The sequence below is a fragment of the Melitaea cinxia genome, chromosome 5 (genome assembly GCF_905220565.1).
Source record: "Melitaea cinxia chromosome 5, ilMelCinx1.1, whole genome shotgun sequence".
Lineage (NCBI taxonomy): Eukaryota > Metazoa > Arthropoda > Insecta > Lepidoptera > Nymphalidae > Melitaea > Melitaea cinxia.
In genome coordinates this window covers 16,660,570-16,678,703 of record NC_059398.1, presented here as the reverse complement: position 1 = coordinate 16,678,703, position 18,134 = coordinate 16,660,570, and the positions used below count along the sequence as shown (strand labels likewise).

At 36.6% G+C, this 18,134-nt stretch overlaps 2 protein-coding genes across 2 annotated transcripts; one reads left to right on the top strand and one right to left on the bottom strand.

Annotated features, from left to right (window-relative positions):
• Nucleotides 1-1,431: 1,431 nt before the first annotated feature.
• LOC123653740 (mediator of RNA polymerase II transcription subunit 9) lies at nucleotides 1,432-2,365 on the bottom strand. The gene is made up of 3 exons (XM_045589725.1): nucleotides 2,070-2,365; nucleotides 1,875-1,980; nucleotides 1,432-1,658 (listed from the first exon to the last, which is right to left on the bottom strand). The coding sequence occupies exons 1-3, from the start codon at nucleotides 2,171-2,173 to the stop codon at nucleotides 1,518-1,520; spliced, it is 351 nt and encodes a 116-aa protein (XP_045445681.1). The 5' UTR covers nucleotides 2,174-2,365; the 3' UTR covers nucleotides 1,432-1,517.
• A 2,617-nt stretch (nucleotides 2,366-4,982) lies between these two features.
• On the top strand, nucleotides 4,983-16,872 carry LOC123654087 (ATP-dependent RNA helicase DHX8). Its single transcript, XM_045590048.1, has 13 exons — nucleotides 4,983-5,227; nucleotides 5,482-6,302; nucleotides 6,499-6,660; nucleotides 7,333-7,450; nucleotides 7,708-7,841; nucleotides 8,240-8,752; nucleotides 9,264-9,511; nucleotides 12,510-13,176; nucleotides 13,978-14,118; nucleotides 14,860-15,012; nucleotides 15,459-15,784; nucleotides 16,127-16,306; nucleotides 16,601-16,872. The coding sequence occupies exons 1-13, from the start codon at nucleotides 5,134-5,136 to the stop codon at nucleotides 16,821-16,823; spliced, it is 3,780 nt and encodes a 1,259-aa protein (XP_045446004.1). The 5' UTR covers nucleotides 4,983-5,133; the 3' UTR covers nucleotides 16,824-16,872.
• Nucleotides 16,873-18,134: the final 1,262 nt, after the last annotated feature.

Here is an 18,134-nt window from a genome sequence, read left to right as displayed (position 1 = left end):
TACAAGTTTTATAGTTAAATTTATTCAATATCGAAATTAGAGAAAATAGTGCTATAGTGACAAAAATAAGGGAAATTAGTGATAAAAACATCAAAGAACTATTTTACTGTATTCAATTCTTATAAAAACTTATTTATCTACATTTACACATTCTATAGGCTATGTTTACACATTTTTTAGAAAATATAATTATAAAGCCATTCTTTGTCCAATTTCTTTATGTGTAGATTATAGATGTTGATGTAACATTATGTAAAAGCTTGTACAGAATACTTGCTTCTAAGGTGTACAGAATTCTCTCTATACAAGTAACCGTATTTCGTCTAACTGGACATGCAAAAGTAATTGAATATGTCTCTGATAAAAATCAGTTATTAATTCTGCTATAGTTTTGAAATTTGAATTAAATTTTAATAAAATGAAACAAAGAGACTTGCTTTTATTTAGTTTTGCCCTTTTATGGTATATAAGTTGTGGTTATTTGAATAGCTAATAACTGTAGCAACGATTAATGAAGCAATGTGTTGCTGGCACTTTTAATCAATATGTCAGTGTTTTTACACAAATTTGCTAAGTGTTCTGAATATTACTCTACAATTTGTCGCTTAGAATTTGACACATTTAGTGGTTTATCATTTAATGTAAATGTTGATTTTTCTGTGTAATTGTTTTAGTTTAATAAAATATGTTCTCATTTTTGTGTTAAATAAATGGAATTACATAGACAAATGATATGTATAATATTTATATAATAATTATACATATCATAAAAGCAAGCTAAAATTATACCAAAATAGATTTACTATTACAAAGACATCAAATTTTCATTAGTTTATTGCATCAGTTTTGTTGATGCAATTTTTGATACGATTTTTTTAGGTTATCTTAAGTGAAGACAAAACTAAGTAATAAATATCCTGTTAGTGTTGCTAGCAGTTCTGCTTCATATCATAGCACTTCAGTATTCACAATTAAAGTTGTAATGTGATTTTTTATAGTATAAGAGGATATTTTTATTGATTTTGAGAAATAAAACTAGCTGGAAGAGTAAATTGTTATTTTATTTAATAATTAAATATCTCTGTGCTAGCTTATACTAGTAAACATGACTAATTGATTTACAAACTCTAAGATAAACTGCAAAAGTATTGTATTCATTTCCAACTAATTGGCTAAATAGAAATTTTACACATTACACTTTGAAGAGTACTCTCTGAAATCATAAAACTTTGACCATTTTAGACTCGCCTTGTTAGTAATGGAAAGGAACTTTATTTCTTTAACTTGGTTTTGGCTTCATCGATACCTTCTCTAACATTTTGACTAAATTTCCTAAAAAATGACACAAGCCTGTTTACTTTCTGGGGATCCACATCTGATAACTTTTCTTTTCCTCTAAAAAATACTGCCACAGCCAGCTGGGCTGCTCTCCTTACTGGATAAGAGTCTGCGATTTTTTGAACAAGATGTTCATTATTGGCTAAATATCTAAGTATCGTCCGCAGAGGCATCTTAAATCACTTAAACGACGTTTCGAATGAACACATGTTACGGTACTTTTGCAAGAGTTCTCTTTTCAGCCTCAACTGTGTCCTGAGGATCTCAAATTGTTTCAACTGGTCGTGTTTGTTGTATTCAATTCCTGGTAGACGCCTTATCTGAAATATTACAATTCTGTGCTTATTGAAAAGAAATGTGGTTAGTATATAATAGTAACTCAATGTGGAAGAAAATTATTAATATAATGAATTTGGATGTTTATATAGTAATTGCATTTTTTTACACTTTTAAATACATATTATTTTGTATAAAGGCACTGGTCATTGATGTATAATAAAATATAGGTTATATATATATTGTTAATTAAATAATACCTGAGAACGAGCGATGTCGAATTTCTTCTGTAACTCTAACACCTTCAAGCTACAATCTTGAGATTCTCTTGCTTTGGCCGAGTTATCATGGAAGTCCCTTTCAACACTGCGTAACCATAAAAAACATGTCAATTTAAAATCTGTCACATATTATGTTGTCAAGTTATCTAAAAATAATATCATATAAAAATATACCTTCGTATAATTTCGTAAACAATCGGTAAAAAGTCTACGTCTACTTCTTGTACAGTTAACGGACTGAAATTATTAGGATCGGAATGATCAGTGTTATTTTCCATAATTAGCGACTATGCTTATAGTAACAAATAATATTCACTTGCCTATTGTATTGGTATTTATTAAAAAGCCATTTATTACTGAAAGGTATAACTATTTTAACTTATACCAAAGAGTACAATAGCAAAAGACGGAGACATATACAATAATCTTAATGTAATGTCAAATTGTAATTATTATTAATTGTCAGTCGTTTGTTTTGCTACAGAGTAAAAAAGGTTCCAAACTGACTGGACGGGAACGACCTACCCCACCCCAGCCTGCAAAATAATGATATTTGTAATCAAAAAAATACTAACTGATAGATTTTGAATTGCTCAATTCAACTACGTTGTCATTTTAAATTGCTCACCTCAAATTATTTAATTAAAAATCAAATTTTTTTAAAAAAAATCAAATATTTTCAAACTCCTATATCTTTTGATGTATACAATATTTTAAATTGCTCAAAGTGTTAAAAAACTGCTCAAGTTGCATTTATAATTGCTCAAGTTTTGCTTTTTCTTCAAACTTTCAGATTTGAACAGCTCCACTTTCCTTAATTTTTAAATAAATATAAATTGTTCGAACAAATAAAATAATGATATTTGTAAAAAAAAAAAATACTAATCGATACATTTTCAATAGCTCAATTCAACTACGTTGTCCTTTTAAATTGCTCACCTCAAATTATTTAATTAAAAATCGAAAAGTCGTTGAAAAATATTCTTTTATCAATATTTTCAAACACCTATATCTTTTGATGTATACAATATTTTAAATTGTTCAACGTGTTAAAACCCTGCTCAAGTTGCATTTATAATTGCTCAAGTACAGTTTGGAACAGCTCCACTTTCCTTAATTTATAAATAAATATAAATAGTTTAAACAAATTTAACGTTTATATCATAAGACAGGTGTACGCAGTGCGTGCGCATAGACTAAATGCGAAGCAAAAAAATTGCGGATATTCGTAATAAAAAAGATACTAATCGTTCGATTTTCAATAGCTCAATTCAACTTCGTTGCCTTTTTAATTGCTGACCTCAAATTATTTAATTAAAAGAATATTTTTCAACGAGTTTTTTGATTTTTAATTAAATAATTTGAGGTGAGCAATTTAAAAGGACAACGTATTTGAATTGAGCTATTGAAAATTGAACGATTAGCATCTTTTTTATTACGAATATCCGCAATCTTTTTGCTTCGCATCATTGTCTATGCGCACGCGCAGCGTTCACCTGTCTTATGATATAAACGTTAAAATTGTTCAAACTATTTATATTTATTTAAAAATTAAGGAAAGTGGAGCTGTTCCAAATTGTACTTGAGCAATTATAAATGCAACTTGAGCAGTTCTTTAACACTGAGCAATTTAAAATATTGTATACATCAAAAGATATAGGAGTTTGAAAATATTTGATTTTTTTTAAAAAAATTTGATTTTTAATTAAATAATTTGAGGTGAGCAATTTAAAAGGACAACGTAGCTGAATTGAGCAATTCAAAATCTATCAGTTAGTATTTTTTTGATTACAAATATCATTATTTTGCAGGCTGGGGTGGGGTAGGTACGGGAACGTGAAACGGTGAAACCAAAGAGCAAGGTGAAACGGATTAAAAACGCATGGGGACTTGGGGAGGGAAAAATATCGTTGGCGATGATGTTCAGCACGTCCCGTCCGGCGCGTGCTCCATCCATCTGTGATAGTAATAATAATAATAGATAGCAATTGTATCATTAATACAATATGATGATTCATCATTGTTTACGACTACGTTAACTCATTCAATTCTTTGATTCGATTCTTTGAATCTACTGGAAACTGGAACCCAAACGAAATGTTGCAAGTAATGTAATGCAACTAACAACTGCTTATATTAGTTATCAAAAACTTATGCAAATTGTCGCAACGCTTAACTAATTGGAACGAAGTTCCTGACGGTAGGCTTGACATTTGGCTGTATGTAATGTAAGGAATTTTTTAGGTTATTTTTTATCCTTTGGGTTACATTTTTGGAGTTTTAGTAAGGATCCCTAATATTTTTGAAAATATAGTATAACCTATGTCGCTCAAGGATAGTGTAGCTTCTCAACGGTGAAATAATTTTTTGAATCGGTCCAGTAGTTTCTGAGCCTATTCAATGCTAACAAACAAACAATCAAATCTTTACTCTTTATAATCGTTTATTTTACATGAAGATGTTTGATTTGTAGTATATAATAAATTAAGTATTTTTATAATAACATCTTAACTTTGTATCACTTTAAAAACCTTATTTCCCTAACCGAGTACTTGAATTTATCGATAATGCTTATCGACAGTTGGTACAACCACGACTATAAGCAACTTGTCAGTGTAGTTACGGCGTGTCATTATACTGTAATGACACAGAATGTATCTATGTGTGTGTGAAAAATGTAAGTGTGATTTAAATTTAGTATGTGTGAGTTTCGTAGTGACAGACGATTAATTTTTGTGGGAATTAGATAAAGTGTGCATGTGTGTAATTTCTACCCCGCAAAAAATGATAGACAGTTTTGTATCGGTAACAAACGCAATGGCTACTCCCCTCCGTGTTGCTCTATGCTACCTGGTGTCCCATGACACCACATAATTATTTATGTATATTTTAATTGGAATTTGTTTTGCAATTATCATAATTTAATTTCTTTCAAATTTAAATAAGTTATTGATGCCTTTTTCAAGACTCAAAGGAGTCAAAAACTCAAAAGTGATCTGAAATTTAAGCAATAAAGGGCAATTAAATTTTATAAATATTATAATAATATCTGTGGTGAAATGCAAGTTGTGACATATGTGTGCATTGATGTCAGTCAGTTATTGTCACATGTCATTTCGCATTCAATGTTTTCGTGTTTGTCTTGAGTGTTTATGCAAGTTATTTTACTCTTTGGTCTTGAGGACGATGATATTAAAATATTATTTAGTTTTAAGTAATATATAAAGTGATTAGCAAAATGGATGAAGTCGCGAAATTAGAACATCTCTCTCTAGTATCAAAAATATGTACAGAATTAGACAACCATTTAGGGATAAATGACAAAGATTTGGGTAAGTTATAATTTTGCAATACATTTGGTACTTAAACATTTATTTTACTTTAATTATCAACCAGTTCCTTACATGAAATTGATAAATATGTTCTCTTTTTTATCGTTGAATGATATTTGCATTGCTATCGTGGTCGCAAGGGTCGTGGTGGATGGTCATTTGACACTGGCTTTTGGGCTTTTACGTTACGTGTTATTTTTTTTGCTTATTACTTCAACAAAATAAGTAATAACCATAATACTCATTATTTGCAGCGGAATTTATCATTGATCTGGCTGACAAGAATCCTCAGTTTGATGGTTTCAAAAAAGCACTTATCGAAAATGGAGCCGAGTTTTCCGACTCGTTTATGACAAATTTACTCCGTATAATACAGCACATGAAACCAGTTGCTAGTGAAAGTGAAAAAATTGAGGAAAAAGATAAAAAATCTAGTAATCCCTTGGCATCGAAATTTCCTGGTTTAGCTATTCCTAATGACAAGCCTCCAGTTTTTTCGTCCGATGAAGACAGCGAAGACGAAAAGAAAAATAAAAGAGTTACTGCAAAGGAAATATTTAAAGATGAATCAAAAGTAAAAGAATCTTCTAGTAAAGATGCTGTGCAAGAGGCAATGGCTGCATTAGAAGCTTTAGCTCCTTCCAACAGTCATGACACAAATGAAGACACCAAAAGAAATGTCAATAAAAGAGATCATAGTAGGGATCGTAAGGACAGTCGTGTTAAAAGGGATAGCTCAAGAGAAAGGAAAAGAAGAAGGAGTCGTAGTAGAGACAAAAGAAGCAGAAGCAGAGAAAGACGTAGTAGAAGTAGAGATAGACGTAGCAGAAGTAAGGGCAGAAGAAGCAGAAGTCGAGATAGAGATAGACGAAGAAGGTCAAGAAGTAAACAACGTCATAGATCCAGATCTAGAGAAAGGCATAGGAGATCAAGATCCAGAAACAGAAGATCTAGGTCTAGATCACAATCTCCTGGTAGAGAAAGTAGAAGTAGGTATAGAGAGAGTGAATATAATAGAAAACCAAAGAAGAAGAGCCCCGAAGTTGCGATGAGTGATGACCCTGAGCCAGGGAAGGTAAGTTATACTATACTTTTGTATAAAATTAGCTTAACAAAATCTAGTTATATTTACTTAAATTCATTAGTTTCTTTATTTTATAACATTTTTTTTCAATATTAAGTATATTAATAAAAATACAAATAAATGTATTAAAAAAAAGTTTCTTTTATTATTAAGTTATTCTTAACACTATGTACTGACTATTTTTCAGATTTACAATGGCAGAGTGGCAAATATAGTGCCGTTTGGATGTTTCATACAAATGGAAGGGTTACGCAAGAGGTGGGAGGGACTCGTTCACATATCTCAGCTGAGGGCTGAAGGGAGGGTCACTAATGTTTCTGATGTAGTCTCTCGAGGAGATAAAGTTAAGGTAAATTTTTGTTTTATAATTAATTTTTGATAATGAATATTAATAATTGTAATTATTAAACATCAAAAGATTACTAAATGATATAAGGTAAATATGATTATTAGAATGCTTAATGACATATTATTTAATATGAGAAAATATAAATGAAGTAGGGCACAGCCGGAAATTTCCTGATCAAAATATGGAGCAGCCCAACTGGGGTAGTACCTCGACCTTACAGAAGATCACAGCTAAATGACACCGCTTTCAAGCTGTGTTGTATACCTGTTGGTAAGTAAGGTCACTAGAGCTTCTGGGAGAATTGGGAATGGGGTCAGCAACACGCTTGCGGTGCTTTTCGTTTTACAGACGTCTATAAGCTACGGTAATCGCTTACCATCATGTGAGCCGTGCGCTTGTTTGCCGATCTAGTTATATGAAAAAATGAAAAATAAGTTTATTTTTTAATTTTACAATATTGTGCACTGTATACTTTATTGTCTGATACCACTCGAATCGGACATAATTTCTACCACATATGGTGATGATAATACATTGTGTATTAAAAGCTTCTTATAGAATGAAATATAGATTAACAAAATTGCACAGAATATTTGTATATTTCAGGAATCAATGATCCAATCAAAAATCAAATGATCAATCGTATTTCTCTTATTTGGATACTTTTTTCAGGTTAAAGTGTTGTCTGTGACTGGACAAAAGTTATCACTGACTATGAAAGATGTTTGTCAAGAAACAGGAAAGGACTTGAACCCAACATCTCATGCACATTTAGAGGTAAGTATGTCAAGTTATGGGATAAAAATAATGGTTTTTACATATATTTGTTTGATATCATCTGTTAAATCCTCACCATATACTAATTAATCAGTTGTAAAAACACTTTTTCAAGATAATATTTTTTAATTAGTAATTAAAATTCTATAGTATTCTCCAAAAAAATATAACTTCAAATTGAAACAGAAACTAAAGACATAACAAGTGTTTTTAATTGAAGTTATTGTTTATAACGTGAACTAAATATCCATCATCAGGCGGAGCGTGAAGGTCGTAACCCTGACCGTCCGCCACCAGCAGCCACCGTACTGGCTGGTCTACAGAGTGGTCTCGATCCTGATGAAGATTCCAGTCGGAAACGAGTCACTAGAATCTCTAGTCCTGAGCGATGGGAAATTAAACAGGTCAGTAAAAAAGAAATTTGAGACCAGAAGAGTTGTGGCATATAATTATGGATAAAGATAAAAAGTAATGTCTATGTAATTGTTGTCTAAATTAATATATTCTGCAGAACAATCTGCCTACAGCAAAAACTTACAAGTTATAATTTTTATTTTGTGTGTCCTTTAGCAGTCTTATTACATGTTACAATTATAAACCTTGTAGCCACTTGGTGACATTTATTTCAGAAACTCTGCAAATATTAAAATGAATATGTACATTACATTACCTAAACTTACAAAACATTGTCGTGATTGGGCCCAAATTGTATAAAAATCATCACTTTTCCTTGAATTATACTAAAAGTAATAACATAACTTTTATCTACATTTTCCTATATTTTTTTGTATTAATTTCGCAGATGATATCATCAGGAGTCGTTGATAAAAGTGAGCTACCAGACTTCGACGAGGAGACAGGTCTACTGCCAAAAGACGAAGACGGTGAGGCTGATATAGAAATAGAACTTGTTGAAGAGGAACCTCCCTTCCTCCAAGGTCACGGCCGAGCGTTACACGACCTATCTCCCGTTAGGATAGTAAAGAATCCAGACGGATCGCTAGCACAGGCCGCCATGATGCAATCGGCGCTGGCGAAAGAGAGAAGAGAACAGAAGATGTTACAAAGAGAGCAGGAAATGGAGAGCATGCCAACTGGCTTAAACAAAAACTGGATAGACCCATTACCCGAGTCCGACGGCCGGGCTTTGGCCGCAAATATGAGGGGCACCGGTATCACCCCCCAGGATTTACCAGAGTGGAAGAAACACGTAATCGGGGGGAAGAAATCTTCGTTCGGTAAAAAGACTAATCTGTCTCTCCTGGAGCAAAGGCAATCCTTGCCCATTTACAAGTTAAAAGATGAGCTGACGAAGGTAATTAAACAAAATTTATTTTAAATTATTTTTTTTTTAAATAAAATTTCCTTTTTTACAATTTTTGTTGTGATGGATATATAGTGAGGTTTTGGACTCCCCTTTACCAAAAACATATTTTTAAGTATATTGAAATTTTCAGAATATTATCTTGAAATAGAGGTATAATCTCATAGAAATCGCGCGTTCAACGAAAAATAAATACACGTGATATCATTTTACAGTCGCCCATATACAGCGTCATACCTTGTGATATTTTGAGAATTTTTTCCACACCCCTTCTTTTCGAGCCTGACTCGAATAATGGACGACCCCTAATAGGCAGAGAAAAATTGTATCAAATTGCAAAACTCTCTTCCTCCACCCAATCTTCTACTTCCAATTAGCCTCTGGCCGGGGCAAATAACTAATAAACCACTGTATCAAATTACAAATGCGACAATAAATGTACAAAATGTGTTCGAAATTATGCAAAAAAAAAAAGACCCCTAATACAGTGTTGCGTCCACAGGCGATATCGGACAACCAGATCCTGATCGTGATCGGCGAGACGGGGTCGGGCAAGACGACGCAGATCACGCAGTACGTGTGCGAGGTGGGGCTGGCGGCGCGCGCGAGAGTGGCGTGCACGCAGCCGCGCCGCGTGGCCGCCATGTCCGTGGCCAAGCGCGTGGCCGAGGAGTTCGGCTGCCGGCTGGGCCAGGAGGTGGGCTACACCATCCGCTTCGAGGACTGCACGGGGCCCGACACCATCATAAAGTGAGTCGCAAGCCTACACTATTTACTACACGGCGCGAGGCCGCCATGTCCGTGGCCAAGCGCGTGGCCAAGTTCGCGCCTTACATCCCGGTTTTCTTCCCAGGCTTATCCTCATTCATTCATCATTGCATCATCGTTCATCCTCAACTTGGTGATGCCTATGTCCAGCAATGCACCTCTATAACATCCGAGGTTTGCACTTCAATCTCATTATCACCATCTCAAGATTGAGAAACCGGCCCTATTGTTTCTCTCGGAGATCGGCAGACCGTCTGACACAGCATACTTATGTAACCCGGATATACCTTGGAGCATAATTTTAAACCATGCGCACGAGTTTGCCTTTATACCCGCGACGATATATGCTGCCAGCGTCTCCGTAATCTTGAAGACCCCAGCTTCTCTAACTAATGGGTTTTGGTGGATAAAGGAATGAAGAAAATTGTTTATATCTGTGTCTACCGTTCACACAGCGGAGATTTGGAGACAATCAGGCTTATGCAACATCTTCGTAAGGGGGCTGATGCGGCTCAGCATTGGTATCCTTCTGCTCAATCGGTAATGCTGGGGGACTTTACCATACCAGCAAACTGATCACGCTGACAGAAACATTCGCAAACTCGCTTTATCGCTCAATCTCACCCAGCTGGTCCAGTAAGCAACCCCATGTTGACTTGCATACTGCCAACTGTTTGAACCTACTGCTGACAACAGATCCTGACTGCTATTCGGTATAAGTATTATTGCCTTTAAGCAAGTTTGTATCCGTCCATTCACCGCCCGTTCCCTGCCACAAAGATACCCGGTGAATATGGCGATAAAAGTCAGTAGACTGGGACGAGATGCGTTCTTTCTTTGCATTGTACCCGTGGTGGCAGATTTGCTTCTCCTCTAATGATCACTCATTTTGTGCGAATTCTGTGGCTGATGTGCTGTGTCAGGGAATGGAGTATTACATTCCATTTACTGACGCGTCAGCCTCCGTGGCAGCTCGACCTGATTTTAATAATGACTGTTCTCGTGCTGAAACACAAAAGAACATCGCTTACCTGGCCTAGGTCAACGCTCGTAACCACTCGTGGGTCAGAGGAAGAAAGCCTATAACAGAACCGCCGAGTCCTGCAAGAAAGCTCTACGCAAGGCTCGATTTGACCACATAGGCAGAATTGGGACTATACTTGCATCATACCCATCTGGTAGTAAAGCCTTTTGTTCCCCCACTACCTACATTGCTTAAACCCGATGGATCACTAGCCCAAACCGCCGAGGAGAAGGCAAACCTGTTTGCAGAATCCTCACGTTTAGATACAGGCAGCGCCATACCTCCAACCTCTTAGATTGGATGCGAGACATCTATGTCTGGAGTTCGAATTCGAAAAAAGAGGTCCTTAAATCCTTTCTCAAACTAGACGTTAATAAAACTAGTGGTCCTGACGGAATACCAGCCATAGTACTCAAAACTTGTGCACCTGAGTTGTCTCCAATCCTGACAAGCCGGTTTTGTCTTTCTCTAGCGGAATGCCATGTGCGGAAAGCCTGGAAACAAGCTAACGTGCAGTCTGTGCCCAAAAAAGTCGAGCTGACCCTGTCAATTATAGATCCATTTCCGTAACGTCCATACTCTGTAAGAGTATGGTACGTATACTGAATAACCGGCTCCTGGCATACCTTGAGATGAACGATCTTCTTAGCGATCGACAATTCGGTTTTCGCCCCAATCGGTCCACGGGTGATCTTCTAGCCACGATATATGGAGTGAGGCTATCGAGAGAAACGGGGGAGCCATTGCGGTCTCGCTCGATATCTCGAAAGCATATGACAGGGGCTGGCATGACAGCCTTATTAGCAAACTTCCTTCATACGGCCGGCCTACTCGCTTCTCTTTGTGTTTGGATATCTGACTTCCTGAGGGAGCAATCGACCCGCCTAATCATAGATGGCTTCGAGTCCGATCGCTTGGCCATCAATGACGGGGTCCCTCAGAGGTCTGTACTCTCGGCAACGTTATTCTTTCTGCAAATCAACGACCTGCTCTTACCCGGGATCTTTGGGTATACAGATGACAGCACCGCTGTCGAGCGTTACGTGTCCGACGCACGAGCGAGTCGGTCTGAGATCCAGTCGCAAGAAGCCATGATTCAGAGTCCGAACTTGTCCCTTAAAGCTGTCTCTAATTGGGGTGACGCAAACCTGGTCAAGTTCAAAGCATCTAAGTTCCCGGCGTGTCTCTTTTCGGCAAAGTGGAGTCTTTTCCACCTGACTCTCTCTTTCCGAGGTGTACCCGTGCCATACAAAGGAGTAAAGGCTCAAACAGCTTCCAAAAAACTGGACGTCTGCTGCAAAGCTTGGGTCATCGACGTAGGGTGGCCGGCCTGTCAGTTTTTATCGGATGCACTTCGATGAATGTGTGTAGGAACTCCAAAACCTGATCCCCCCCCTGCCCCTTCCATCTTTGTATAACCAGACGCAATGCGCCACCCTTATATGGTTGACATTCCCACTATACGCACTAAGCGATTCGCTAGTACATTCTTAATGCGTACGGCCAAATAATGGAACTCTCTACGAGCGTCTGTGTTTCCGGATAACTAAAAACCTTGGGATCTTTAAGTCTCGAGTGAATAGGTTACTTTTAGGTAAGCCTGCTCCATCCTTGACCGCATTTTTCACTTAACATCAGCTAAAATAGTGGTCAGACGCAAGCCTATCTTATTATTTAAAAAAGTGGACTACAATAGGCTGAACTAACTGACTAATCTATTATATTTAATTGACTTCGAAAAAGGAGGCAAATTGACTTTTTTTTTTTTGTTGTAACGATTTTAATGATTTCTTTTTTATTCGAAAGCTGATACTTGTTTTGGGGTTTTGAGCAAGATTAGATGAGAAGTTTTTGAATTATCTGTAATAATGAATATTTAATTGATTTCAATTATATTCACTTTGAGAACGAAGACAATTATTTAGAATTTTAACAATATAAATTTCTAATTTACAGATACATGACAGACGGTATGTTACTACGAGAGTGTCTGATGGATCTGGATCTCAAGAGCTACTCTGTTATTATGTTGGACGAAGCTCACGAGCGCACCATACACACGGATGTGCTGTTCGGTCTCCTGAAGCAAGCCGTTCAGAAAAGACCTGAACTGAAGCTTATTGTCACCTCCGCTACTCTAGATGCCGTGAAATTCTCTCAATACTTCTTTGAAGCGCCAATTTTCACCATACCTGGAAGAACGTTCCCAGTTGAAGTGCTTTACACAAAAGAACCGGAGACTGACTATCTGGATGCATCGTTGATAACAGTCATGCAAATACATTTGCGAGAACCGCCTGGTGATATACTCTTGTTTCTGACCGGTCAGGAGGAGATCGATACGGCGTGTGAGATATTATACGAGAGAATGAAATCTTTAGGACCGGATGTACCGGAACTTATCATCCTGCCCGTGTATTCGGCCTTGCCGTCGGAAATGCAAACAAGAATCTTCGAACCAGCACCGCCTGGCTCTAGAAAGGTGGTCATAGCTACCAACATTGCTGAGACCTCCTTGACGATAGATGGTATATACTACGTCGTCGATCCTGGCTTCGTTAAACAGAAAGTGTACAATTCTAAGACCGGTATGGACTCGTTAGTCGTCACACCAATATCCCAGGTACGTATCACTCATAATTTATTTGTAGGTTTATCTAACGCTCTAATACAATTTGTCAGATATCAATATTCAAAAAAAGAAAGTTATTCTTTTTTACCATCGAATTTTACTAAATTATGAGAAAGTTCTATTCCCAAATGTGAATCTAAAAGTAGTAGTTTATTAATTCAGGAGAAATAGTTCTTAATGGCCTGTTCTACCACCTGAATTAAAGTCTATTCATAATGTATGTACAGGATAAACATGTACACCTGATAGCGATCGTTACTCATAGTAGGGAATATATCCGCCAACCCGCATTGGAGCAGCGTGGTGAATTAAGCTCTAATCCTTCTCCTACATGGGGAAAGAGGCCTATGCCCAGTAGTGGGATACTAATACTCACAATCGGTTGAAACAGGCCCCAAATGTTAATTTCACTTTTCAAATTTATTTAATATAAATAATAATAAATCTTTATTTCTTCAAACGTTAGTACATAACATTAACACATATTACATCAGTTATATTTAGTCACAAGAAGAACAGTATGTCTCTGGTCCCCACACTAGGATTCCCCGTGTCGTGGGGTCCAGTCCCTTCCATTAGCTTAATACAATTCCGTTTTTAACTTTTTAAAATTTACTCGAACTGTATTAAAAATGTACAATTATGATTATGATAGGATCGCTACCTATTCTGTCAGATGATCCTTCTCCTACACGTAGAAAGAGGCCCATGCGCAGCAGCGGGGTGTATCGTGTTCGTGTATTAGAAATGAGTTGTGAGAAGTGATGACATGTCAATCCGTGCGCTCCGCAGGCGGCGGCGAAGCAGCGCGCGGGCCGCGCCGGGCGCACGGGCCCCGGCAAGTGCTACCGCCTGTACACGGAGCGCGCCTACCGCGACGAGATGCTGCCCACGCCCGTGCCCGAGATCCAGCGCACCAACCTCGCCACCACCGTCAGTAGCGCCCGCGCGTCGGACGTCGCACCATATAACTAGCCCTCATCATTTCAGCCTATTGCAGTCCACTGCTGGACATAGGCCTCCACAAGTTCGCGCCAAAAATGCGTGAACTCATGTGTGTTGCCCATAGTCACCACGCTGGGCAGGCGGGTTGGTGACCGCAGTGCTGGCTTTGTCGCACCTACTACTATACTACTATAACTAGCCCTACTTCCACTATATTTTCTACCCTCGTCGCAATGAAACTTCACAACGACTACTATCCTTGTCACAACAACACTGTCATCCTAGTCACAGCAATACTACCATCTTCGTCACAACGGCACTTTTTTTTAACTAGGGCGGCAAACAAACGTACGGCTCACCTGATGGTAAGCGATTACCATAGCTTATAGATGCCTGCAACACCAGAAGCATCGCAAGCGCGTTGCCAACCCAATCCCCCCATGAGACCATCATCACACTACCATCTTTGTCACAACGACACTACCATCTTCGTCACAATGACACTCCCATCTTCGTCACAACGACACTACCACCCTAGTCACAAAGACATCACCATCTTCGTCACAGTCACAATACACTCCTCTACAAGTCACAACACTAGGTCATCAAAAGTTTTCAATAATTGCTTTACGTAACTTAAATGCCCACAAAACTAACATAAATGTCACTTATATCACAATTATCTCAAACACCCAACAAACTAGTAATTCCTATTCTATATGCCACCAGGTGCTACAGCTGAAGACGATGGGTATTAACGACCTGCTGCACTTTGACTTCATGGACGCGCCCCCTGTGGAGTCCCTAATTATGGCGCTGGAGCAATTGCACTCTCTCTCTGCTCTAGACTCCGAAGGCCTACTAACTAGGCTTGGCCGACGGGTAAGTTATGATACTCTAAAATTTTACTACAACTATAAAATACTAAAATATCTTAACATATAACAAAAGTTTGTCATCAGTTATTTTTAATTTTCAAGTTATTTTTAAACTATCAACAGAGTTACACGTTTAAATACATTTGCAAACGAAAAAAAAAAACCGACTTCAATTACATGGAACAGTAATACAACATAGTTAGACGAAAAAATAGTCATGTCAATGCGCCTTATAAGTAACAACTCAAAAAGTACTTGTCAGATCTCAATTCAATTTTAATGGGACCACTTGAAACGCACACTCTTTCAATTAAAAAAAAAATGCCAAATCGGTCCACCAAGTAAAAAAAAGTCAAGTTAAAAGTTTTATTCTTAGGAGCTTAGTATACTTATAACTCTACTTAGAAGCAGTTGCTTTATGAATGTAAATATTTCATATTTTTTTTACAGATGGCTGAATTTCCATTGGAACCGAACCTCTCAAAAATCCTCATCATGTCAGTAGCGCTACAATGTTCCGATGAAATATTGACTATTGTGTCAATGTTGAGTGTTCAAAACGTGTTCTACCGACCAAAAGACAAGCAAGCTCTAGCAGACCAGAAGAAAGCGAAGTTCAATCAACCAGAAGGAGACCATCTTACATTGCTAGCCGTTTACAACAGTTGGAAAAATAATAAGTTCTCTAATGCTTGGTGCTATGAGAACTTTGTGCAAATTAGGACATTGAAACGGGCTCAGGATGTAAGGAAACAATTGCTTGGAATTATGGACAGGTAAGTCAGTCAGTTATTAAAAAAAAATTGTTGAATTTAATAAACACGTCATCTTTTCTAACTTAACTCTAAGTAAATAATTTGAAACATACGAAATGTTATTAATAATTAAATATTATATAGTAATGCAGAATATAATATAGTAATGCAGATTGCTTTTAAGCAATAAGGCCGCCTTTTGTACATTTTTTTTTCTACAAATTATTGCTAATTTTGCTTGCGTAAAGTGTTAAATAAATAAATTATTATTTGTTTGTGAAATCACAAAATGTCTTTGTAAATTACTTTGAAATTGTTATGAGTATTTTATTAGTAATAATCTTAAATGCTAAAAATTTTCAGGCATAAATTAGACGTCGTATCAGCCGGCAAGAACATTGTAAGGATTCAGAAAACAATTTGCTCTGGATTCTTTAGGAACGCTGCGAAAAAAGATCCACAGGAAGGTTACAGAACCCTAGTAGACAGTCAAGTTGTTTACATTCATCCCTCAAGCGCACTTTTCAATAGACAACCAGAGTGGTAAGTAATTTTTTAAAGACATTTTTACCATCTTAAAAAGAGGAGAAGGTTCTCAATTGACTATTATTTTTTGTAAATTACATTTTTTATGTTGATTTAGACGTTTGTCGTTGGTGATTTGTCATTTGGTCCCATTCAATTTGATTGAGATTGGAGGAGTACTTTTTGAGTTATTCCTAATAATGCGTATATAATAGATTGTTTTTTCGTCACAATTATTAAATGTATTTTTTCATAATAGCATTGTAAAAATTTTCACCAATATAGTTTAAAATAAAATTAATTTGATTTTAGGGTGATTTACCATGAGTTGGTACAAACAACAAAAGAGTATATGCGTGAAGTGACCACGATTGACCCCAAATGGCTTGTAGAGTTCGCACCGGCCTTCTTCAAGTTCTCTGACCCCACGAAACTTTCTAAGTTCAAGAAGAACCAGCGATTGGAACCACTATACAATAAGTATGAAGAGCCCAACGCGTGGAGAATATCAAGAGTCCGTCGACGAAGAAATTAATTTACTTCTTAAACATATTGAAATAAAAATAAATGTCATTAATATAAAATTAAATGTTTTATTTTTTGCTAAAAATGGAGCAGTCTATAAAACTCATGGAAGGAATTTCACCTGCAGTTAATATTTTATTTTATTTTTTTTTTTGTATTTTTTAAAAGGCTTATTTAAATTAATTGAGATCTAGCGTTATACATATATATATAATACATGAAATACTGTGTTAGTAATGTTTCGTAAATGGTGAAGTATTAATTTCACCATTCATACTACTTTTCAGTTTCACAAATACCAAAAATGTACTACTATGGTACAATTTTCATTTAGGTAGGGCACAGAAGAAAACAACTTGCTCCAAATCTGGGTCAGCACTACGGCGAAATGACTTAACCTTTCAAAAGCCTACAGCTAAATAATACTGATTTTATAATATATCTCGCTTCTTCTTCTTCTTCTTCTATATTCAATAAAATTACATGACGGACTATCATAAAATGCGTGATATGATTAAGTTAACCGACGTTTTATGATAAGAGGAATACTTAACGAATTTACACAAAATCAATATCTAGTGAATACAAATTTAATATATCCGTTCAATAGATTTTAGGTTGGTCGCAAACAAATAGACACCCGCGACGAGATAGTTTGTTTTTATTCATTTTTATTTGTGACTAGCAGTGCCCGCGACTTCGTCCTAAAAGTTACGTTCAGTTCGCAGAGTTATTTAATAAATTTCTAAAATATCACCTGCCATGGAAAGTCCCGTCAAAATCGGTTCAGCCGTTTTAGAGATTAGCCGGACAAACAGACGAATAATTGTAAAATTTTTTATTTTAGTATACCTATGTACCGTGTATACATCCATACATTTAGTAAAAAGCGGTTATTTTAATATTAAAAACGCGAATATTCATTGGCAACACTACAAAAATAGATGTAAAAGAACCTAGAAAAGAACGTAAAGAGGACGTCTAAGTACGGTCTTATACACAGGTCGTGCAACTACAGTAGTGGGGGGGGTACGTCGGCTTAATGGTTGCGGTTTTCTTTTTGATTTACGGCCGCCAGAGGCATGACGATGAGGGCTCTCACTCGGAGAACGCACCTCGGCTTAGGATGAAGTCGATGTGGAGGAAGTGCTGTGCGGAGCACTGAGATGGGCGACGGAGGGCTCACTACGTGCCTAGGCACGTGCGAGCCGATCCACCAATATTTTTTATGATTTTAGGTCTTATGACATACGGTCTTTAACGTGTTGAATGTATTTACGATGAGCGAAGGCCTAAACCAGCCCCTTGATAAAATGGTTCT